This window comes from Lissotriton helveticus, chromosome 2_1 (assembly GCF_964261635.1).
Source record: "Lissotriton helveticus chromosome 2_1, aLisHel1.1, whole genome shotgun sequence".
Classification (NCBI taxonomy): Eukaryota; Metazoa; Chordata; class Amphibia; order Caudata; family Salamandridae; genus Lissotriton; species Lissotriton helveticus.
In genome coordinates, this window is record NC_136059.1 from 1,075,621,537 (window position 1) to 1,075,645,566 (window position 24,030).

The 24,030-nt window shown below is 40.4% G+C and overlaps 1 protein-coding gene across 17 annotated transcripts in view; it reads right to left on the reverse strand.

The window, feature by feature from the left end:
* The window catches only part of PTPRD (protein tyrosine phosphatase receptor type D), a 1,484,152-nt gene that overhangs the window by 54,143 nt on the left and 1,405,979 nt on the right, over positions 1 to 24,030 (reverse strand). For all 17 annotated transcript variants that reach the window (XM_078675875.1, XM_078675878.1, XM_078675877.1 and 14 more), the window contains 2 exons: positions 13,274 to 13,393; positions 11,866 to 12,020 (listed from right to left, as the gene is read on the reverse strand). In XM_078675875.1, coding sequence (XP_078532001.1) covers positions 11,866 to 12,020; positions 13,274 to 13,393 — 275 coding nt within the window. The remainder of the gene's footprint in view (positions 1 to 11,865; positions 12,021 to 13,273; positions 13,394 to 24,030) is intronic.

A 24,030-nucleotide genomic window follows, 5' to 3' on the forward strand; every position in this document is an offset into this window, starting at 1 on the left:
GTTGGCCATGCACACTGTGGAATCTCTGTGTCGGATGCCTGGCTTCTAAAGGGACCCGTTCCCTGGGCTTGGGGACAGGGCCTGAATCCGTCTCAGCATCAGGGCTCCTCTAGACATGTCACAGCAGCTGTGGTCATTTCTATAAACTATTCAGCAGCATGCCATGAACACTGAGGAGCCACTGATGTAACCCAGGGGGCGCTGAGACCCCCAATGGCCGAGGGTAGGTGCTAAGCAGTGCCAGACACTTAAGGTGCTGCTGAGACATGCCAAAAAAGTATTTAGGCACTGTAAAAAAACAAGCATTTGCAATGCAATAGATCTCGCATTTGCTGAAGTTAGAGCTGTTGGCGTTGAAAATAACAATGTTTTTTACTTATATTTTTTTATTTGTAGCGGAATAATTATAAGTGCATAGCGCTATTGCCATTAGTATAAAATAGCAAAAGTAAAAAACATTGTCATTTTCAGCGCCAACAGCTCTAACTTTAACAAATGCGAAACTGATTGCTTTGCAAATGTGTGTTTTTATTGAAGTCACCGTGATAGGCAGTCTTTAGTCAACTATTTCAATGTTCAAAGTACATATCAGTAGCTAAAAACGATTTTGAATGTGGCCTGTGATAAAATGAGTTCACATCAATAGGTAAAAGACTTATTAATATTTCACACGTCGTTGGTCAAACAATGGTTTGAAGCCATGAGCTGAACTGAAAGAGTATGCAGCATTTAGAAAAAATGAACTGAAGTCTTGTAGAAAACTACTTATTGCGACACAAAACATAATGACCATGGCTAGCAGAAACCATGGAAATATTCACATTTGACTTTGCTAATGCAATGACACAAAAGATAAGGATTGTCCGTCCACATAATGGTGTCTGACATCGTCTAGTGACATTTGCACTTTACCATGGTAACGCAGAAATAAGCATCACCCCTTTTTATTTCATTAGTAGGAAATGAAGCCCTGGTTCAGACGCATTTTATCTGAACTGCCAAGTTTCCACAGCAGTCCTTGGTTTGGCTGTGAGTGTGTGTGTTTTTAGTTTGTTGTTGTACTACGCTATCAAAGTCTGGCTTTCTTATCAAGTTGACGGATGAAGGTACTACAAGAGAGCGCATTTTTCTTTGATGGGGAAGAACGGAGCTCTCTGTAACTGTGATAATGATGGAGCCCTAGTTGGGCTTTTTGTTTTTCATCATTCCTACAGCCTTTCAACTATAACGCGATAAGTCCAGCACGGCACATAAACCAGCCCCATTTCATCTCTTGTCTCGCTTTGGTAGCAGAGGCTCAGAATGACTCCCTGCGGTTTGATGGGAATCGAGAAACTACAGATCTGTGTTGAGGACAACGGTAGGCTGTTCACGTGCACATCTACGTGTGGTGCAGGAATGCCACAGCGGGGCCAGAGATCATAGTTTTAACTCTTGACTGACTGTGGAACTGGGTGACCAATTTGTGGCATGGGTTGCCAACCACAAAACCTATGTAGTCACTACTGAGTGCTACAGCTAGTGCTTAGTTTGTAAAAGAATAAGTACTGAGGCACAACGTTTTGCTCAGAAACCCGCGGACGGTGATATGAAATGTGAGGCTGCTGAATACCAAAATTGCTTAGCCTTGATTCCACCTCATGCCTCTTTAATCCACCACCAGACATTCACTCCCTGTTTCTTTATCTCACTCTTGCAGATTCTTTTTAATCCATGCTTTTTTCTTTGACACTCTTTTCTGTCTTTCTCTTTCTTTCCTCACTCTGTGGTTTTTTTCGTCTCTTGTACTGAATTCAAGTCTGTTGAGTCTAATACTCAAATGAAGCACTGGCTACATCAAATACAAGTGAGCTAAAAAACGGTGATGGATCAAGCCCTGATCTTTGGACTGGGCAAGAGTGGTCTGCTTAATTCAGACACTCTGTTCATCACCACCCCCTTTTCTGAATCGTACATCAAATACAAAGCACAATCAGTTTCTTAGGTCATAGCATGCAACCCTGCAGGTACTGCAAGGTTATTTGCCCGTGACCTTGTCCTGTGCCCTCTTCCAATGCTTGCTGTCCCTCTAGGACATGGTCGATGATAATGCCCAGGTAGCACTAGGTAAAGGATATCCTTGGACCTCCTTCTGCCCACAACACCCACATGTCATGGCTCACAATGTATTGCCTTGTCTTAACAATAATTGTTTCAGAATAAGGTATGCGCACTCGGTTGCCAATCCAAGGTCCTGAAAATGGATGCCAATCAAAACAAATGCTCAGCTAATGGCAGGCAATCACAATCCGAATCTCATTAGATTCAAATTTTGCTGTCAGCTTACCAAAGTCGAGCAAAATTTCACTTAGCTTAGACTAGGTATGTTCATCACACAGCACAAGCCACTTTGTTGGCGACAAAATGCACAATGCTTCTTTAAATATAAAAAAAGACAGTGGCCTGTTCACACAGTTGGACAGATGAATTTGCCCGTTCTGGGACCACAACATCTATAAAGTCTTATGCAGCTCAGCACAAGTTCTACCAAACCTGAGTTTACACAATGAGAAAAACAATTTGCTATCAGAGGCAGTCACAGCAATTGCCGTGCTAGGCATTCTGCTGTTTCCAAAAGAAGAAAGGCTACACAAGCCATTAAGCAAGCATGCCTTCTACAAAATTGTTATTGCCTCAATATTTTCATTCAAGCCGCGACAACATTTGTCTTCAATTTCTGAAAACATGATTGAGTCAGTCCCACGAGCCGAGGTATGCTCAATGTCCCGTGATGTGGCGTGGCAGAAGTGCTGAAAAAAGGAAAATCAGGAGGCGAGTAGGGCCATTTGTGTCCTGAAATTGCTGCCTGAGCATGTTAAGAGGTTGACTTTATTGATTAGACTGTAGCTCTTTAAATGCTGATCCTTTGCTGACACTTCAGTGATCTGGCAAGTAAAGACAGGCTAATTACTAGATTTTACAGATCATTTAATTGGAAGCAGAGTCAGTAGCACGTGGACGAAAGCATCACTTTGGGAACTCCTTGACATATTTCAGTGGCTAAGTTTCCCATTACTGTTTCAGCCACAGCTTGTTGCCTGGATTTTTATAGTGTCACGGCAATGAACTGGATGAAATGAAGCAGGTGGAGTATCACTGTGTACTTCTCAGTGATACTCTACGTTCAATGCAAAGAATGGTCGTTCCATCCTTGCCTGAACTGGGATGCAGACACATTATAGAATTATAAATATATCGAGTTTGTATTTTAAGGTTAAATATTTTTTATTCAAATAGTAGTATAGATTGTTCAGTTAATAATTAAAGAGGGGAACACATAGCTGATAAGCATGCACTGATTTGGTGTGGAGCAAAAACATCCACCTAACATTACCAAGAGCAAAGTTTGTTAGCCAAAAAGGGAAAACGTAATTTTCACAATAGAGAGATGTGCGACATAGGAGAGAGGGGGTGGATGTAAATGTAATAACTCAACAGGTGCAATTTCTATGTGTATATACATATATGCCCATATATATTATACATATATGTCCAACTCAAAGTTTGAAAAATAAAACAGTCCCTGAGCATCTTCAGAATACCTTTACATGAAGTAATATGGCCGATATTGGGCATTGAGAAATGAGGCCGTTCAATGCCATCACCAGTGATCCTTGAGGCTGTTACCATCCTTGGCATTGTTCTGTGATCCTTGCCCCACCACTTACAAGTGAGTGGAGGAATGAGTGAGACCCATGAGATCACTCGTTATAGGCACTATTTGAAACAAAGCCTAATGACTGTCTGTAGAACTAGTGCCATACACATAATTGTTTAGCAACTGCGCATTCAATTACAATGCCTCAAGGAAAACCTTTCCTTGGGCGTCTTATACTTAGCGGTACAAAATGCTGGGGTTTCTGTAAGCAATCCTAACTTACAATTATGACAGAGAATTGGGGATATCCCTCAAATGTGTGGTGCTCAACCCTTGGAAACATGGTTCATTAGATTATTGCCATGTTCGTTATTATATCTATCTCATATTACCTGAAACAATCACTGCTAACTCATTTGTGAAAGATATTTAATGAAAGTCACTGCAGAATCAGTGGTTGCCCACTTTCACAAAATGCACTATATTCCCCTTTTTGAACCATGAACCCCTAAGTTTCTAGTGTTAACCAGTAGGCTGGTATACACCCTGCAAAAACATGTTCTCGTGTGATACTGAAAGGTGAAGTACTCAAACTGAATATTTCCACCTTTAACCCCTCCCATGCTGGTGACGAACCCCAGCCGTCACACCCCGTGGTGGGCGTGTGCTGATGACGGCTGGGGTTCGTCACGGCCCCGCCCTGTTCGTTTGTTTACAGCACACGGGGGAAATCGCGGCCGCAGCGAAGGGGTTAATGCTGCAGGCATAGGTGATCAAGACAGGTGTGCTGTTCCCTCCATTCAACCTGATAAAACTTATGTACCACAAGAAATGAACGGAAGAGACTTAGGATTCTGAATCTGGCCTCATAAATTCATATTCAGTTCAATAAAGATTTCAACAGCCACTTCTACCTATCTCACAACTCTTCTGAAGATCTACCATAAAATATGTTGGCTGTATCCATGTTTCCTTAGATTAAAACGTTAAAACAAATATATAGAGAACTGCAATCTACTTTACAATTATATAAGTGCAGTCCCTTACATTTTACCATGAAGCTTACGGACACTTTGTACTGTCTCCTACAAACTCAACCTCGTCAGCCCATGAACATTTGAATGAACATTTTGGAAAAAAATTACATATTACTTTTTAACATTTTAATAGTAAAAGAACAGTTTTACAACTTTCTATTCAATAAGCAAACCAAAAGTGTCAACGAGAACACAATACTAAACAGGCAAATTGTTGGGTGAAAAACCAAACCCATACAGCCTTCCTAGTCTGCGCTCTCAACAGCCCCTAAATTAATCTTAGTGTTGAGAGGCTGCTTGGACAATTCTAAGGGCGGTAGGCCCCCTAACACGGATTATTGAGAATTATGTCAAACATTTTAGAAAATCTACTCTAAAAGGGTAATGTCCTTGTTGTGTACTCAGGTTTGTTTGTGTACAATATTCTCCATAACTGTTTTGGGTTCTGTCAAAATACATGTTTTGAAGTTCAGTTATACTGTAGCTAATGACAATATGTTTCCTACATTTCCTGTCCCCGTTTTGGTTTTAAATCATTTGCAAGTATAGGGTCGTAACATTCATGTCCAAGCAACACAGAGCTAAATTGGAAAAAGATCATATGAATTCAAAGGGACATGAATTAAACAGACAACCAGAGGGAGACAGGCAACATATGTTAATGCTACAATTGACTTTAGGAGGCTAAAAAAATACTAGAAACTAGAGCTTTTGTGACAGTAATGTCGGATCAAAATAAAGTCGTGCTAAGCTTAACAACTGTGCCCTTCATCCAAATGTGTTCCAATTCGGAGCCCATGGATATATGGGAATACACGTACAGCTGGGAAAACTCAGTAAATCGCTTCTCCAGGACTCAGCTATTAGGTTATAAAAGTATTTTTACATTTCCTACAGATGGCTGAATTCTTTTCTTCACCAGTAACTCTAATTCCAGAATTCATTACGGACAGCTGCTGGCTCCAATAAACTTAACAGCTTTTACCGCACTCTGCTGCAGCAGTCAGGGTGCTTTTCGCTTATAGGGTATACTATAGATACAACATAACCGCAAAGAAAATTAATAGTTATAAAACACTTTGGGGTAAAACCAATAATTGTGAGTGGAGAGGATATGCGATTTCTAAATGTAGCACAATCAAAAGGGTAATGTTTAAAGCAGAACTACATCACTCGAATAGTTCTGTGACGCATTTTTATACTATTTCAAGTTATACCTTATAGACTCTCAGTATAAACCCCAGTCTAATTTCAAAGCAATAGTAATGCTCTTCCATCTGCTGACATTCATCACAAAATGCATTCTCGCATTACATGCTTTGCCTTCAGTGAATGGAAACCCACAGACACGCTCCATCACCTCATGTCGCTTTTCTTTGTACATCAACCTCATTGTGGATTAACAACGAATGATGATGTTCGTTTCATGATTTATTCAAAGGAGGACCTTAAGAGCAGAGTGGTGGTGTGACTGTCTGCTTGAGACATGCAAACGTGTTCAAGTCCACACTAGTTGTATGAATGAGCTGTAGAAATAATATAATACAATACAATGTAATTACTCAATCAATCAATCAGGGGTTTATAAAGCACAACTACTCACCCAAAAGGGTCTCAAGGCGCTACAGGGGTGCGCAGCTCCTGGGAGTTCATGGTGATTCATCGAAGAGCCAGGTCTTGAGGTCCTTCAGGAACTTGGAGAGTGTTGGTGTCTGTCGGAGGTGGCGAGGGAGGGTGATCCAAGCCTTGGCCACGAGGAAGGAGAAGGAGCATCCTCCTGTTCTGGTCTCCTTGATGCGTGGTACTGTTGCAAGAGAGAGCTGGGCTGAGCGAGAGATCTTTGGGGAGTGTGGAAAGAGAGGCGGTGGTTCATGTAGGTGGGTCCGGTATAGTGGAGTGCTTTGTGAGTGAGAAGCTTGAAGGTGATTCTCTTCTCGATGGGGAGCCAGTGTAAAGCCTGTAGGTGTTGACTGATGTGGCAGTGGCACTGTAGGTGGAGGACTAGTCTGGCAGCGGCGTTCTGGATATTGTGGAGTTGCGGGTGAGGTTCTTGTTGATCCCGACATAGAGTGCATTGCCGTAGTCTAGTCTGCTGCTGATGAGGGAGTGGGTGATGGTTTTCCTGTGTTCGATGGGAATCCAGATAAAGGTCTTACGGAGGAGGCGGAGGGTGTGGTAGCAGGAAGCGGTGACGGCATTGATCTGGCAGTCCATTTTGAGTTCGGAGTCCAGGATGATTACGAGGTTGCTTGCATTTTTCATGGAGAGGGAGGGCTCCTGAGAGTGGGGGCCCACCAGATGTCATTCCAGGTGCCTGGGTGTGGACCCATGATGAGTACATTGGTTTTGTCCATGTTGAGTTGTAGGCAGCTGTTCTTCATCCACCTGGTGACTGCTTCCATTCCTTCCTGAAAGTTGTATTTGGAGATGTTGGGTTTGTTGGATAGGGAGAGGATGAGTTGGGTGTCATCTGCGTAAGATATGATGTTGAGGATGAAGGGCCATGTAGACGCTCAACAGGGCGGGGCTGATGGGGGATCCTTGGGGGACTCCGCAGGTGGTCGGTGTGGGTTTTTATAGGAAAGGTGGGAGTCTGATCCGCTGCGTTCTGCCGGAGAGAAAAGAGCAGATCCAGTTGAGGGCCTTGTTCCAGGTTCCTCCGTGGTGGAGTCTGTAGGCTAGGGTGCGGTGTAAGACTGTGTTGAAGGCCACAAAGAGGTCTAGGAGGATGAGGGCCACGTCTCTCTTCTATCGAAGACGGAGAGGATGTCGTCTATCACAGCGAGGAGGGTGATTTTTGAGCTGGGTTTCCTCCTGAAGCCTGATTGGGAGGAGTCGAGGATGTTTTCTTCTATGAAGGAGGCAAGTTGACTGTTGATGGCTTTTTCAATGGCTTTCGCTGGATACAGGAGTAGGGAGGTCAGTCTGAAGGTCTTGAGGTCAGTGGGGCCCGCCAAGGGTTTTTTCAGGAGGGGGTTGATCTCAGCGTGTTTCCAGTCATCTGGGAAGGAGGCGGTCTCGAAGTAGCGGTTGATGATTTGTCAAAGATCAGGGGCAATGATGTCTGCGGCTCTGTGGTAGATGTGGTGGGGGCAGGGGCCCGTGGGGGCCTCTGAGTGGGTTGACTTCATAGTCTTCAGGGTGTCTTCAATGATAAAGGTGGTCCAGCATGTAGCCTGTAGTTGTCGAAGATGTCGTAGATGGTCTTGATTTTGCGACGGTAGAAGGTGCTTAGTCTGTCGGAGAGGTCCTGGAAGAGTAGGATGTTGGTACTCTCCCTGTTGGGTTGGATAAACTCCGTGATGATGCAGAAGAGTTCCTTGCGGTTGAGTGCGTGGGTGGAGATTCCATCCTGGAGTTCTTTCTTACTTGAGTATCTGATGAGTTTGTGGTGGGCGGTGGTGGCTGCTTTGGGGATAGGTGTGGCGCCGCAGCCAGGGTTACTGACGTTGGAATCTGGGGATCACGGTTCGATTCCCTGTGCCGGTGGCAGATTAGCCCAGCACCATGTGTCTCTGGGCAATAGCTTGCTTAATCTTCCCTACGGCCCCCAGCGCCTAGAGACCCTTGCGGGTGATTGTTCACGCTTTACAAATGTGGATTATATTATATTGAAGTTGTCGAGGTCGGTTGTGATTTTGGAGTTCCTCCAAAGCTTCTCGAGATGTCTGCAGGTTCGTCTAGATTCTCAGAGTTTGGTGGAGAACCAACTAGCTTTCTTGGCTTGTGGATTGGAAGTTTTCTTGAGGAGGCGATGGTGTTGACGCAGTCGGTAATCCAGTTGCGTAGGGTACAGGCTGCGGTCGTTGGGCCCACACAACTGGCGGTGGTAGCAGAGCTGCTGAGGGAGGTGGTGAGCTGGTCGTCTGAGGTCTTGTTTCAACTCATGCACTGGAGCTGATGAGGAAGTTTGTGGGTGATGTATGTTTTGAAGGTGAAATGGACGCAGCAATGATCCATTCATGGGACTTCAGAGGAGTGGCTGAAGGTGATGGAGCTTCCTGCTGTGAAGATGGGGTTGAGGGTGGGTCCTGCTGCGTTCTTGGGTTCTGGTACAATCTGTTTTAGTTCATTGTTGTGGAGGTTGTCCATGAGGGATGTGGAGTTGGGGTCTTGGAAGTCTCCCAGCAAGGTGTAGTTGGTGGAGGTGATGGCTTGCGGGTGATGATGTTGGTGATCGGAGAACGGTGCACAGGGTCCGGGGGTCGGTAGATGAGTGTGCCTCGGAGTGTGGTGGGTGGGTTGATCTGTATCTTGAGGTGGAGGTGTTCCATCAGGTCTGTGGGCCAGTTGGTGTAGGTGCTCAGCCGGAGGTTGGACTTGTGAGCGATGGTGATGCCTCCTCCGGGGCGGTTGGGCGGTCTTTCCGGGTGATCTTGTAGCCTTCGGGGATGGTGATTGCGATATCGGGTCCCGAGGTGGAGTTCATCCAGGTTTCGGTAAGGAAGGCGACGTCAGGAGTGGTGCTGTCAGCAGCATCTCTGTGGACCGAGCAGACGATGAGTAGGATACATTCCACGGTTTGGGGTGTGATGGAGTTGTTACTAGAGGGTGGAGGTGGGTCCTGGGTCTCAGTGAAGGTGAAGGAGTGGCGGCAGGTGAAGGGTCCGTGGGTGTTGAGAGGGGATGAGAGCTTGCAGTTGTTGTTCTTGCCGAAGAAAAGATACACATGCAGCCAATGGACACGAAGTCAGATATGCTAGGCTAATCCTAGCCTAGCATATCAAGTTAGACATCCAAATCATTCGCCGCTGCAGAGTGGGACCCTTTTGCCAACCTGGGAGATTGAGGTTATATTCTGACTTCGTGTTCATTGCCTGCATGTGTATTCTTTCTTCTGTTCTTTCTTTTTCTGATCTACCTTACCTTTTCCTGTCCTCCTCCTTGTGATTTCAATGCTAATAGATGTACACTTACCCCCAGCCTCCTCTTGAAGTGGGGAGATGGGAGGGCAATATAAAATGATATATATCTGTAACCAAGGCACTCTGATTGTGTTGTTATGATCTTTATGGGTTACTGTGGTCCTCTAGAATTGAAATGTCTGGTTGTCGAGCCGTCTGCTGATGGCCTGTAATTGATTTATAGAATTGTATAAAAGAAACTTTTAGTAATCTGTACATAGACATGTAAATAGGTGTATCTTTTGTGCTTATATTTGTATGTTTGTATATGATGTTTTGTCTTGCAGTGGATGTTTTTTACATATGTATGTTTATATGTTTGTATTTAAACAGCCCTGAAGAAGTCCCACACTGGGACGAAACGCGTCGGCTGTACTATTTTCCCTACCACGTAATGGAATAAAGAGATCAAAATTGAGGAGCCTTGTTTTCGTTATCTTTTGGATTTGGACTTGTAGTTGCTATATCTTTTGTGTGTTGTGGTGCACCTGTGCTTTTGTTTGACATATTAATCAAGGGCTCTTCAGCTGTAGAAGGTGAATAAGGTAATAACCTTAAGATGGGATCTTGTTTCACAAGCCAAGCATCAAAAACAGTACAACACTGTATTTACTATATTGGAAAGATGTCCACTGATGGTAATTGCTTTTCCAAAGATAGAGAATGTTAAGTGGTGCTGATGGTTATGGAATTATTGACAAAATCACCAGAAAACGTCAGCTGAGCATAGAGATATCGCTCCATTTTGTCCTAGTATACCTCTTGAGAAACAATTAAAATTGTGAAACATTTTAGGGTTTAATGAGATGAGGATGTAAGACATTATTATAAATATCTTATATTTTTCACAGGGCCATTTGCCACTATTAAACTGGGATTAGAGGTACCAACTTTGAGTGGAAAGTCTTACAGCTTTGCTAAATACTGCAAGTCTACATACAATGCAGGAAGTGTGGCCGGTTGTGGATAATGCACTCTTCCTTTTTGGTACCAATTAGCTATGGAAACATGGATTTCATGCCATTACAAGATCTGTTAAGCACATAGAAAATAATAAAGGGTTTAGAATTATAACTCTGTCAAATTGGGCACTAGGCCCACTGTGTCTCTTCAAAAGATCAGAACTAAATAGTATTCAAACACCTTAAATTAAATTGAGGGTAAAATTGCCTGTGGCAAACTTACAAAGTAAAGCAACGTTTGTGAAACTTATGAGTAGGTATCTTTTTCTCAGGAACTGTTTCTCAGGAACTATTCCTGAGTGGCATGTGCAAGTGACATGCCCTATAGATGTCAACACTCTTTTAGGTGATATTTTCCAACGGCATACAGGCCTTTCCTTGTCTCAATGGTGCAACTTTCTGGGTGTTCCAATGCAGTGCAAGCCCTTAATGACCAGAGGTAGCTCATCATGAAGATGGCACCCTTGATTATTTTTCCACTCGATACAAAATTCAATTTCTGTCCATAAAGCTATATGCTAATGCATACTAAAATGGTCTCATCAAAGGCAGCCAGCTAGAGATGTGGCAGACCTAGACATCCTGCTGCAAAGTACTAAAAGCAAATTCAGCTCCAAATCTTCCAAGAATGAATCAACATTTTCAAAATGCAACAAGACTCTTTCCCATATTGTGTAATGGCTTATAACTCTGTAAAACTAATATTCAATATAAAGGAACTCATTTTGCCACAAGTTGGCAGGGAAATGTCTTTGTGCGTGTATCAGTTTTGGTTATCATGTCTACGTTACTTGGCCATTAGTGCACGTACCCAAAAAGGTTATTTACTTATTCACATTTGGAGACTGGCACACCAAATGTAAGTATTAAGCCACCCAGGCCAAAGCGCAATCAACCAGATCATATCAATATATAACCATACAAATATCTTCCAAGTACTTTTTCATGTTCACATTACTATGTAGTATGCACTATGCAGAGTACATTAATAGCAGTTTGAACTATCCAACTTGAAGCAGGCACATTGAATCAATACCATCAACACCCTTAACAGGATGACATCTTGATCACCACTGTTCCTAGAGAATGTCAATAACCCACATGTGCCATGTCCTGTTTTACACTTAAAGTGTCAAGAGAGAATAAGTAGGGTCAGTCTATGACATGACTTTGTTCACCTGACCCACTCTTTATTTTCAGTGGAATGGCATCTGGAAGGACAATGGAACAATGCTTTATACTCAATAAACACTACATGTGCTCAATATACAGTAGCAAACATGCTTCCAGCCAAAGAAAACAATAGGATATGATATGTTTTGTACCTGCAATGGACAACCATTGGTCCTGCATCAGAGGGGTTACATGTCTTGACCCTTCTTAGGAACGCTAAGAATGGCGTTGGATGTTCTGGAACTCCATGGTCAGGCCAAGCAGTAAACTGGAATTGCCTAACCTCTCTCTTCTCACTTGACCCATTCTGTAAAACAAAAGTCTCAGACTTAGCAAAAGATTTCTGAAATTTAAAATACATGCAGTATCCTATGATAGTTAAGGAACAATAGGACTTTAAAACGTTTGCAGATGATGTGGAAAAAGAGAGCAACCATAATTGAGGTTTGTTGGACTGGTCAGCCAACATGTATCCGGTTAAAAAAAGGAGTGACTTTATTATGGGCTGGTCTGGAAATGCATATCCTGCTCACAATGTCGTTTATGACTGATTGGTACTACAAAGGCAAAGTAGGCTCATGTGTTTGGTGGACAAGGCATTTCTATGATGAATAATTTTGTTGGCAATGCACTTAGTGATATTCTGAATAGTTCCAGTTGTGATTTCAAATGTAGTTTTCTGTCTGGTACCATCAATGATGTATTAGGCAATGTCGTTACAGTAGTATGGTGTTGTTTACCATTATATTATTTTTTAGATTTTGAATCGTGACTTTACTTGCACAGAGTATTACATTGTGAAAATGTTTAAGCTGCGTCGTAGTTCAACAACCAAAATTTGCATAGTTTTAATCATTCTTTAAAGTACTACAGTTCTTGCAAAACTCAATGCAGGATTATAATAAGCCATAATAAGCCATTAAAGAGAAAGCAGCAGCCTATGTAAAAACATCAAGATCCTTTCTTGATTGGACAGCAAGAACTTTCCGTAAGTTTAACTTTCTAGGCACTAAAAATCGTCTGCATTATTTTGAGGCAGAAAGGACAGCTATAGCTCTACAATATAAAACGGTACTACAGAAAGAATAATAAACAGAGTACATCGAACAGGCTGGAAAAAATACAACCGACAAATAGAATGAGTACAGGAATAAATAAATGTGATAGAGAAAACAGAAATAAAGAAATTCAAAATAAACAGATAAATATTGAGTGTTACAAAAGACGAGGCAGACACATTATTGAGCTGTGATCTTACTAAGTACACAAATTCTGCTTCAGCTTTTCTAAATATTTTTTTGACTTAATGTTTAGCCATTCTAAATAAAAAACAAGGGTTTTGATAATTTTACATATTTTAGGGTTAGAATTTGGAAGGAAAAGCAGGCCCATTAATTGGAGCATGAAGAATTAAAGAGCATTGTTTACGTCCCATTGTCAAGTACATCTTTTTTTCTCTTATCTGTAGAATTCAATGGGAATCGGTAGCATGCATGAATGGGGTCAAACATGGGTTTCTTTGACACTAAACCACTGTTGAAATAAAAACCTAATCCATACCTTATAAAGTGCAAATGTTCTAACGCAATAAGTTGCCAGCTCAACAGTATCCAGAAGCGTGACTTGAATGAGGGCATATGTTTCTGTACCTCTGCTGGGCCAGTACTGATCACATTTCACCTACAATAAAAGAAGCACAATTATTAATATATGCATATACAATAAATTGTAACAGTGAAAGAATAAAAAAAACTAATTATAAAATGAGCAATTGGCAAATCAATTTCAATAAGTAGATTCTCACTTTCATTTTTGTTTGCCAAATTGAAAAAATAAGCAGGATCTATACGGCTTCTTATGTAAGGAGCTTTATCTGGTACGTTCGGGACCAACAGTAAAGGAAATAGAGTTGTAATGTTTCTGCTACTTTCCTGTTTATTCATAGTGAACACCAAATAAATGGAATTCTTATCTCTAAGCTTTAATAATGTGCGACACAAGTCTTAATTATAACGTGACTTTTCTGCTGTTTACTAAATGACTTAGTTGCATTGATATTGCAATAAAATACGTAAACAAATTTAATTGGAAAAAGAGAGAGATTTCTGTAAAAATTAAACAAGTAAACACTAACTCAACAGTATTCAAAAAGAAACAGCTGTTATGAATTTTTAGTATCACAACTAGCAGAGGGTAAAGACTGTCCTTGTAGTTCACCCATAAATCCCTTTCTTTTCCACAATTGTCAAAATGAGCGTACACTTTTTAGACGAAATGTCTATTTTCTTTCTCATTTTATTATCATTTTAATCAAATTTTGAAAGGGAGTTTGCTTTCTAAGGTTTACCTTGCATACATTTAACAATTTTAGTGGTAGATCACATAATGGCCGTTGGTCAAGTAAATGCAATGTACGAGGAGATCAACTGTATTAAAACATAGCATGTGACAATCAAGTATAACGTTTGTAGCATTATATAACAAAGCCTTCCAAATTATCATTTGTAAGGGGGCGTAAATACATACAGTATTATTATGATCTCTGGACTTGAGTTAAACCCAATTCAATGTATTTATCCAAAATATTTACATATAATTGCCCATAAATCAATTTGCCCAAATTGTGTCCCATCATGAAGTCACACAGCCCTATTCAGTGCCCACTGAAAGGTGTCAAACTTTGTTATGTACACATTATGAAGTGAAGGTGTACTGGCTACAGCTCACTCCTAAAGCATTATGAGCGGATGTTTTTGTTCAGAGTATGGTTGTGTGCTTTTAGCATGGCTGTCAAAAGGGAAAGGCTAATGGGACTATTTTCTCGAGGGTTTTTTTCATTTTTTGGCTCGCTCCCCTATTACAACATCCTTTTCGTAATAAAAAAAAGTATTGGTTCGTCTGTTTTTTTAATACAGCTAACACTACATTACCACCAGGTGGCGCCAAATACTGTGTTTCTCACTTTCTCAAACCTATGTTTTCTTAATTATAAGTTGTTTCTAGGTGCAGAAACCCAAAAAAGGTTCTGAAAGTGTTTTGGCCCTCGGACCACCAATCCTTCTGACATGCGTGCACTGTCTATAGCATTTACCTAGCTAGGAAATTGTATTAGTTACTGCATGACCTGCAGCCATCATAGGAAGCAGTGATTGCCTCTCCTTGTTTCCTAAATATGTTGTCTGCAGTTCACACACTACCTCAGAATTTTCGAGTTGTGTGTATGTTTTAGCCTTAGACGTAAAGCTAACTATTCTCTGTGCTAGTGCAATGATTCATGACATAGCCAATAGACTTCACCAGCTAGTGCAAGTACAGAAACACAGAGCATTAGCTCATCTGACTGTTTGTATAAGTGTAGATGGTCCTGGAAACACAGAAGTGTAGTTCAACCACTGCTTTATGTTTCAGTGCAAGCACACATTATCAGCTGAACATGTTCACTCAAGGAGCTTGTGCGTGGGAACATACAATGCAGCCAACATGAATTCACTCTTAAAGGCTCCAAGGTCCACGCCGGGGAGATGGTTAAGCAAGGAACTATGAGACTTCAGGATAAGGCCCTCATCTTCGCACAGCTTGAGCTTGTAAATGTCTTCTGTTACACTTCTAAAACAATTACAGACTACCAGAAATTCTTAAAATGGGTAGAGATTTATTATTAAAGATAACATGTACTATTGATGTGACCAGACATTTACATTTCAAATATTCTTCAGACCCAAGTAATAATTCCTTGTTTTAATGAAACTATGAGCAAAAATAAAATTATAAAATGAATATGAATAAATATTGGCTGGCTGCATACTTGTCACATCAATTAGATCAGGGTGAGGATCGCGCTATATAAAACTTTATAAATAAATAAATAAGCGAAGACAGTTCCTAATTGTGGGCATGACCTCCAATATGGAAGTTTAAAAAAAATCACTATTTATATAACAATAGTACATTCCTGCATAAATAACTTCCTCTGAATCTCTACACCCATTCGGACTCCTACACTGCAAAGTTCACATTTGGGCCCCCTCATCGATAATTGGGCACTGGACACATAAAAACAATGTTTAGTGCTCCAGTTGTAAATTGAATGTTAACGTGGCTTGTGAATCGCATTAGAATCAGTAACTCTTTTTTGCTAGATTGTTCTGTAGTGTAATTTTGATTAAGATGAGTTGACCCACATAAACATTCTCTCAAAAAAATCGAAAATACTAAACACTTAAATATTCAGCCAGTTTCAATTAAACAAATGCTAGATGATTTTTAAAGAATTCTCCACTGTATCTAGCGTGTACCCAATGTAAAAGCAGATTCATGTTGAAAACCTAAATGCTAATAAACGTTCTAGGCCATGGTCATAAAAGATACTTTAAATATTTAAACCAGTACTAATGTATGTACTCCAAAATGCAATTTACAAACCTCTAGCCGGAGACCTCCACCTGCATCCTGCACAGTAATCTCCGCCCAGTGGCATAGTTCTCTACCCATGTAAGAGTTAGTTGTAAAAGAACAATGATATGTGGTGGAAAAATAAGGAATAATTGCTACACAATAGGAGAGATTACGAAAAATCAAACGAAGAGCATGCTAACACTACACACACACCCACCCACTAGTGAGACAATTTCAATTCACAAATAACACATTTAAATCTACTGCAGTAGTTTTACTGCCAAAAACACTTTAAAGTTCTCCATGCCTGGTTTGGTCTTAGATAAGCACAACATATCGTGAACTACTGGTATAGCAACATACTCCCAAAGAAATCAATGGAGGCAGGGAACAAAATAACTCTTAGGGAAACATAAAATAAATTAAATGTAATATTATTTTCAATGAAAATGTATTTATAATAACTTTAATAATAGTTTCTGAAAAAAACTTTTTATATACAGACAAACGTTCTAATGCAATATTTGAAATGATAATTTATTATTTAAATGTATTCTAATCGTAAATAAAACAACTTGTATTCAAGATTGTGATTGATTACAACCAACTAATTCTGTAGGGTGGAGGAGGGATAATTTAATTTAGCTAATTGTATCTAATTAAAAATGTGAATTATTATATTTTTAAATTATATTTTTTAAATTATTAGTAAGTTACGTTTTAGTCCACATGTGTTCTCTCTTGTTGCTGTGGTAGTCTTAGGTGAATAGGAGAGAGGGAATGCATTTTATTATTTTTGATTTGAAAAATATTTAAGTTTCAATAATTTAAAAGAAATTTCTTAAATGTCCCCATTAGTGTCTATGGGGAATTCCCCAGCCCAATGGTGTATATTTCCAAAAACAGACAGACAGCTACTAGGAGTAATTCCTCACAGTTTAGTGATAGAAGTCCCCAAACCCTGTTTCATATTCGTAAGCCTAAATGTAGACGTAAACTTACACAAAAATGGCGAATTCTCTAAGCCAAAATGTAGATTTAAACTTACACGTGGAAATGCGAATTCTATCCATGAGAATATTTACACCTAGATGTAGTTGTTGATCTACAGATTCCTCAGTACAGCAGGACTGGTGGGCAGATGGACAGCAGGAGAAAAGCCCTTCAGATCAATAAGATCGCCCTAATTTTAAAGTACTCGTTCCCATAGGACTCCTGGGGGACTATAGCAGGACCAACCATCCTGATATCTTTATTTTTTAACCTTAATTCCTCAAAACTGTTGAACAGGTTTACACCAAGTAAAAAAAAAATGCATTCTAGGTAAAGATTTTTTAGCGAAATTCTGTGTAATTCTTTTCAGCCATTTTTCATCTATCATTGTCTAAAATTCCCCATTTCCAGGAATAAGCTGAGAAAGAACGTTTTCGTTTGGAAATATTAACATAATACCCTTTTTGAATTTAAAACCATTTAACTAAATTAGATATGCATGTGTTTTAATTAATTTTGTGCATCACTTACAATTAATTATTATACATGTTTCCTGTTTATCAATCTTTAAAAACGAATTTTATTTTAATTTAATATATTTAAATTAATTTAATATTTAGTGCAAAATCAACTTAATAGTGCTGTAGCCTTTTTATTTTGTTTTGCATTTGAAATAAATATATAACATTATTTTACATTAATATTTAGTATAAAAACATTTTGCAGATTTTTCCCAAGTTTAATCAACATTTTTTTACATTTTTATTGACTTCACCATTGCGGGATCTCTTCCCTGGTGGTGGAGATCTCTGTACAGTAAAGCATAGGAGAATGTTTTCTGCACTTTACCATAGTGAGATTTATCTCTGCCCCAGGGGAGAAAGAACACTGTGAATCAGAGCTCAAATAAGTAATCTGTTGCATTTTCGAGAGCTTATTCCTCGGACATACATAAAAGAATGACATATATTTGTGCATATTGTTGCGGAGATTGAAGAGTTATTTTGTGATAGCAATTTCATTTCAAACATCTCAGTTATCATGAATCTTGAATATCAGTTGTATGTTAGAATATCATGTACAGAAATAACGTCTGACATAATTGCTTGTGAATATTCCCATTTGCAGTAGACTTTCTATTACTAACTCCAAAAAGGCTATATTTTTGTACACAATAATAAGGAAACAATATTACTGTCACATAATATTTTGACAATTATATTCTGGACCCATTACTGAAAATTCCTTAGTTTCTTTCTTTTCAGGGAGAGTGTGACAGCTCAGATTCAGGAATGATTGCCTTAGTAACATTCACATATCAAATATCATATCTGATATTGCCACGTTTCGCTTCACCACAATCCTGCAAGTATGTGACATATCTAAAGCATAAACTTCGCCAAAAGGTAGTGCTGGACTGTACACAGACCAAATCAAAGAAAAGCCAAGTCAACTTTTGCTTGTAGGGGATAGCTGGTTCCAAAGTGCAAGAATGGACTGTTACTACATTATGATGTCGTGTTACTTAAAGAAGTGTCTTGTCAGCTCTTTCCTAAATTGTTTCAGAGTTGTAGCAGTCCTGATGGATATATGGATGCTTTTACAATTTCTGGGTGAATGGACGGAGAAATTCTGTTTGCTTGATTTTTAATTTTTTCTACTTCTTTGTCTGTGGTCCACCAGATAGGCAGCGGTGCCAATCAGGAGGGGTTTGTGGGTAATGTAGCTAATTTTGAAGATGGTGAAGGCTAGCATGGGCAGGCAGTGCAGTTTCATTAGGGTCAAGTAATGTTGTTACATTTCTTCTGGTCCTGTGGAGGCATGCTGTTGGACAAAGGATGAACTTAGGGAAGGTCAGTGGATTCTGGGAGATCAGGGAGCAAGATATTGCCACTATGTTATGTTATGTAATGTTATAAGGTTTTTGTTGAGCGCATATATCGCCCGAAGGACTCAAAGCGCTAGCCTGTCACAGGAACAATGGAGGAGAAGAGGAGAGGGGCGTATGAAAGAGAAGGGAGAACTCAGAACAGCCAGGTTTTGAGAGTTTTATGGAACGTTCTGTGATCAGTCGCGATACGTATATGTTGGGGGAGTGAGTTCCAGAGGGTAGGGACAAAATAAGAAAAAGATCTTCCGCCATTCCTGGCTGTACAGATCTTAAGTGGGGTGAGAAGATATTTATTAGCTGATTGAAGGGTTCTGGAGTGGTTGTACCTAATCAATTTATTAGAAAAGTAGTGAGGGCCGAGTCCATAGTGGGTTTTTGTGGACCAGGCAGTTGAGCTTGAATGTTATACGTTTACGGAAGGGGAGCCAGTAAAGAGCTCTCAGACTGGGTGTCGAGGGGGATCGAGCTGGTAGATTTAATACCAGTCTGGTTACCGTGTTTTGAAGGACTTGGAGTTTTGTTAGATGCTCTTCGTTGTTGGAAGCCAAAAGAGCATTTGCATAATCTAATCGTCTCATGATTAATCCTTGCACCAGCGGTATTCGGGATGACAGTGGAACCCATTTAAAGATCTTACGGAGGTTGCGCATAAGTCCGTAACAAAAACTGGCCATGTGATTGACATGATCAGACATAGAAAGATGATTGTCAATTAGCACTCCTAGGTTACGGGCTGCCGGCGTAGGTGAAGGACATGTGCTGTGATTGGTAGGCCACCTGTCGGTTGGGTCAGGTCCTAGCATGCTTAATAGTTGTGTATCAACTGCGTACGATACTGTGTCAAAGCTGTGGGATTTAATTACGCTGGCCAGTGATGCCATGTACAGTTTGAAGAGAGTGGAGCTCAAGATAGAGCCCGGGGGACACCCTTGTCTATGGGTTGGCTGCTGGGAATAAAGGTACCCAAGCGGACTTTCGAGGTTCGGTTCGTCAGGTAGGTTCTGAGCCAGTCAAGTGTGGTGCCCTTGACACCCATCTCCAACAGACGATTAAAGAGAGTGCTGTGGGAGATAGTGTCGAAGGCAGCCGACAGATCGAGAAGGACCAGGATGGCTGATTGTCTGGCGTCGAGGGAGAGCCTTATATTATCTACTATTTCCAGCAGAGTGGTTTCGGTACTATGCAATGCCCGAAAACTGGATTGAGAGGGTCTAATAGATTATTGTTTCCAAGGTGGGTGGTGAGTTTTTTATTATTAAGTGATGATTCTGAGACCTTTCCAAAGAAAGGTAGGAGGGAGATGGGCCAGTAATTGTTAGGATGCTTGGGTCCAAGGAGGACTTCTTCAATATGGGTGTGACCATGGCCGCCTTCCACCTTATAGGAACAGTAGCGTGTGATAAAGATAGATTGAGAAGCTTGGTGAGGCCAGAAAGGAGGGACGGCACAATTTTTGACAGAATGTGAGGGGAGATTGGGTCTGTGGGGGAGCCGAATTTGACCCTACAGAGGGCTGTTCTAACATCCTCTTGGGTGAAATCATTAAGAAGAGTGGAGTTCATGGGGTGGTTATGGGCCGGCCCTGGTGTTGTGGTTTAACAGCCTTGTTGGGGAAGAGACAGTGGATGATGTTAATTTTATCCACGAAAAAGGAAGACAGAGTGTCCACCCACTCTTGTGATGTAGGCTGTTTAGGCTTACATGAGATCGGACTGGTGAATTCTTTTAGTATTTTATACATTTCTTTGTGGGAATTGAAGGCCTGATTTATTCTGATGCCTAAATATGTTTTTTGGCCATGGCTACATGGTCAAGATAACATCTGTGGATAGATTTGTAAGCCTGTCTAACATCGGCACTTTAAGAGTGCCTCCACTTTCGTTCTTCCTTTCTAGTGGCAAGCTTGTCATGCTTTTAGATTGGTGGTTAACCAAGGTGATGATTTGTGGTGACATTTTTTTTTTGTTAAAGGGGCTATTATATCTAGGGGTTGACTGATTGCTACCTCAATAGGCTCGACTGTAGAGTCAGGGTTGACTGTATCAGGCAGGGGGGGTGATGAAATGGCGAGAGAAAGTGGCTAGGTTAACTTTTCTCCATGGCCTACTCAGTATTGGTTCTTTATCTGTGTTGTTTGGAGCGGAGGTTATCTGTAGGGAGAATTTTAATATTGTATGGTCTGACCAGAGGACTGGTATTGGGGACTCTACCTTGATGAGGGGTGAGTTGGTGATTAAGAGGTCAGGTGTGTAACCAGCTAGATGGGTGGGGCCGACTACCATCTGATTAAGACCCAAGGTGTTTATTCCCTAGATGAGAGTGTTGGTGTGAGTATCGTACAGAATCTCAGCATGATGGTTAAAATCTCCCAATAGAAGGAAGTTATCCAGACTATCCAGAAGCAAGGGTAAGAGGACTGTAACAATAGTTTTGAAGTTGCTTTCTATTATTGTGTCACTTTCTTTAGTAGGAAATCCTGATACCAGACCATGTTAGCTTTCTTGGCGATGTCTTCTCTGAGGGTGATATTGGTTTATAAGTTGAAGCTGAGAAACATGGCTTAAGGTCAAAGTTAGGGTTCAATCCATCCAGGTTTATGTTGTTGAGTGAGGTTTGGACTAGTTAATACAAACTATTGCCAGATAATTATGTGAGACACTTGAGAGGAGCTTTAGTTCCACCCACATGTTGAACTCCAGGAGTACATGTTTTGATTGGGCAGAATGTGTGTGCTCCCACAAAAGCAATGCATGCCTTCCAAGCAGATGTGATAATTTTGTTTATTTATCCAGCTAACTGAGTTTGAACTTGCACAGGCAGACACAACTTTGTAATGCTATTAAAGTGTCTTAAACAATTAGATAATTTAGGGTGGGTTTCGCTGGCAGTAGCACAGATGGGAAGATGGCAGTCATAAACCTACATCAATGTTTAGGTCTGGCTTGAAAGTACTAATGTCAACTGACGTTTTACTCTTAACCAATATTATTCTACAGTTCTTTGCTTCTGCTCAGATAAATATCCATTCCCATGCTATTTATCTGTAATATTTCACATTACCTGACAACTTTCCGTTAAAGCAGATTATTCACATTACCAATGCTTGCTTTTTGTTCTTGGTGAACAGCAGTAATTCTGTGAAGTTCATCTTCAGAAAGGTGCTTGATATTCAGGTCTGGGTGAATTGCAAGCAGTTTTAAGGTATTGGATTCATGAAGTACAGGAAACCTTGCAATACAGTTGTGGGTCTTACAACTCCTAGTCACAACCATCGTTTCACTTCACCACACCCTCTAGTGTGATTACTTCTACAACAATTTTGCGTCTGCTTGATTATCAGAAGCTGGATTTCATGGTGAGGGTCAGTTAGATATTGTTTGAGGACACAGGTCAAAAGCTTTAGTTTTACATGTAGGGGTCTAGTGGCATGGTTGCTTCCCACTCCCTCCCCCAAAAATCCATCCAAATGGTCAAGGGGGTATGACTATGTGTAATGATAACTGCCATGAAATAATCAGAGCATTACTATATACACCTGTGAGTTCATGTGAAAATGCCTGCACATGTACAAGAAAATATAATGACAAGTCAGAAAGAATTGCCAAGTTCGGGAAGCATAAAAAATAATTTAAGGAGAGAAAGATTGGTTGCTTGGTTACCCTACTGTTTGCAACTCATTTTAATAAAGCAATATAATAAGCAATTTATGTCAAATAAATTGAAGCTATCCACATGTAAACATGCATGGGACACAGCGGGATAACACGAAGTGGGCATAATGTTTATTTTGATCAAAGGGAGACTGCAAAACTGGAGTCAGAAAGCAATGCTTTTCAAAGGGATTCTGTCTCACAGAGAAAAAGAATAACGAATTTGCTTAAATTTATACCGCACAAATTATGGAATTACAGTTTTCACAATTTAGACCAACTACAGCTACATAATAAACACAGAGGCTCGTTAGTGTCTTAATTGGAATTTGGGTGTGCTTGGAACCACTTGGCTTGAATAGTGGCAGCATGACATTAAAAAACAAAACAAATATAAACTACAAAAATACACCTTATATAATAGAAACATAACTAACAGGCTTGAATGTGTATGGTTTAAAGATTTATTGGAATGTTTTGATCAACATATAGTCCAACCATGCTGAATGTACCTGAGCTTCTCGTACAGATAATTACTAACCATCTCTAAACTCTACAGGGCTTATTGATCCTCTACTGCTTCATTGCAGTGGCATAGCTAGACCTTTTGCCACCTGTGCCGGCCTCTATGTTTGCTGCCCCATGAGGGCCACAGGTAAGAGTGAGGGGAGGCAGCTGCCCCAAAACTCACGCCACCCGGGCGAACCGCACCCCCAAACCCCATTGCTATGCGACTGCTGCATTGTCACTGTGCAGATGCACACAATTCACTTGCTAAGATCATTGTATTAAACGTTATTCTGCTCCAATTTTTCTCATTTTTCACATTTTTATCACTTTCTCCTCTCTTGCCACTGCGAATGATAGTATGTGATTCAGCAGCTGAAGTATGTTCCTGAAATAAGTGGAATTAACAGAAACTGAATGAGGACGACATTACATTTTTTTTTAAAACATTAAACAAACCAAATCCAATGTTTTCTGCTAAATTAAGCAGTGGCTAAGAATATAAAATACATAGGAGCTGATAAACTAAAGCATGTATGGGTGAAGAAGTACTACAGGGTTACTTCTTTACAGAAGCTTAGACGCCTTTGTGAAGCTGACTGAAACGTCTAAACTCCCTATTAGTAAAAGTGCAAAGTGGGCATAGTCTTTTCTATTTGTTCTATCTGAAAATGACCCTGATATTCTGTAGTGACATCTGCATTTCTCTGTTAGCAGTCTCTCTTTCTTCTCCTATTAGAATGTTAACATGTGTGTGGTAATAGAATCCTGGCTGAGCTTCAGTGTCAGTTGAGACTTGGGGGCTGAGCTAAGATGACATGCTCCTGGTGGGGTTTAAGTTTAATCTCAATTTTTACATCTTCTTAATCCATGTACCTTTG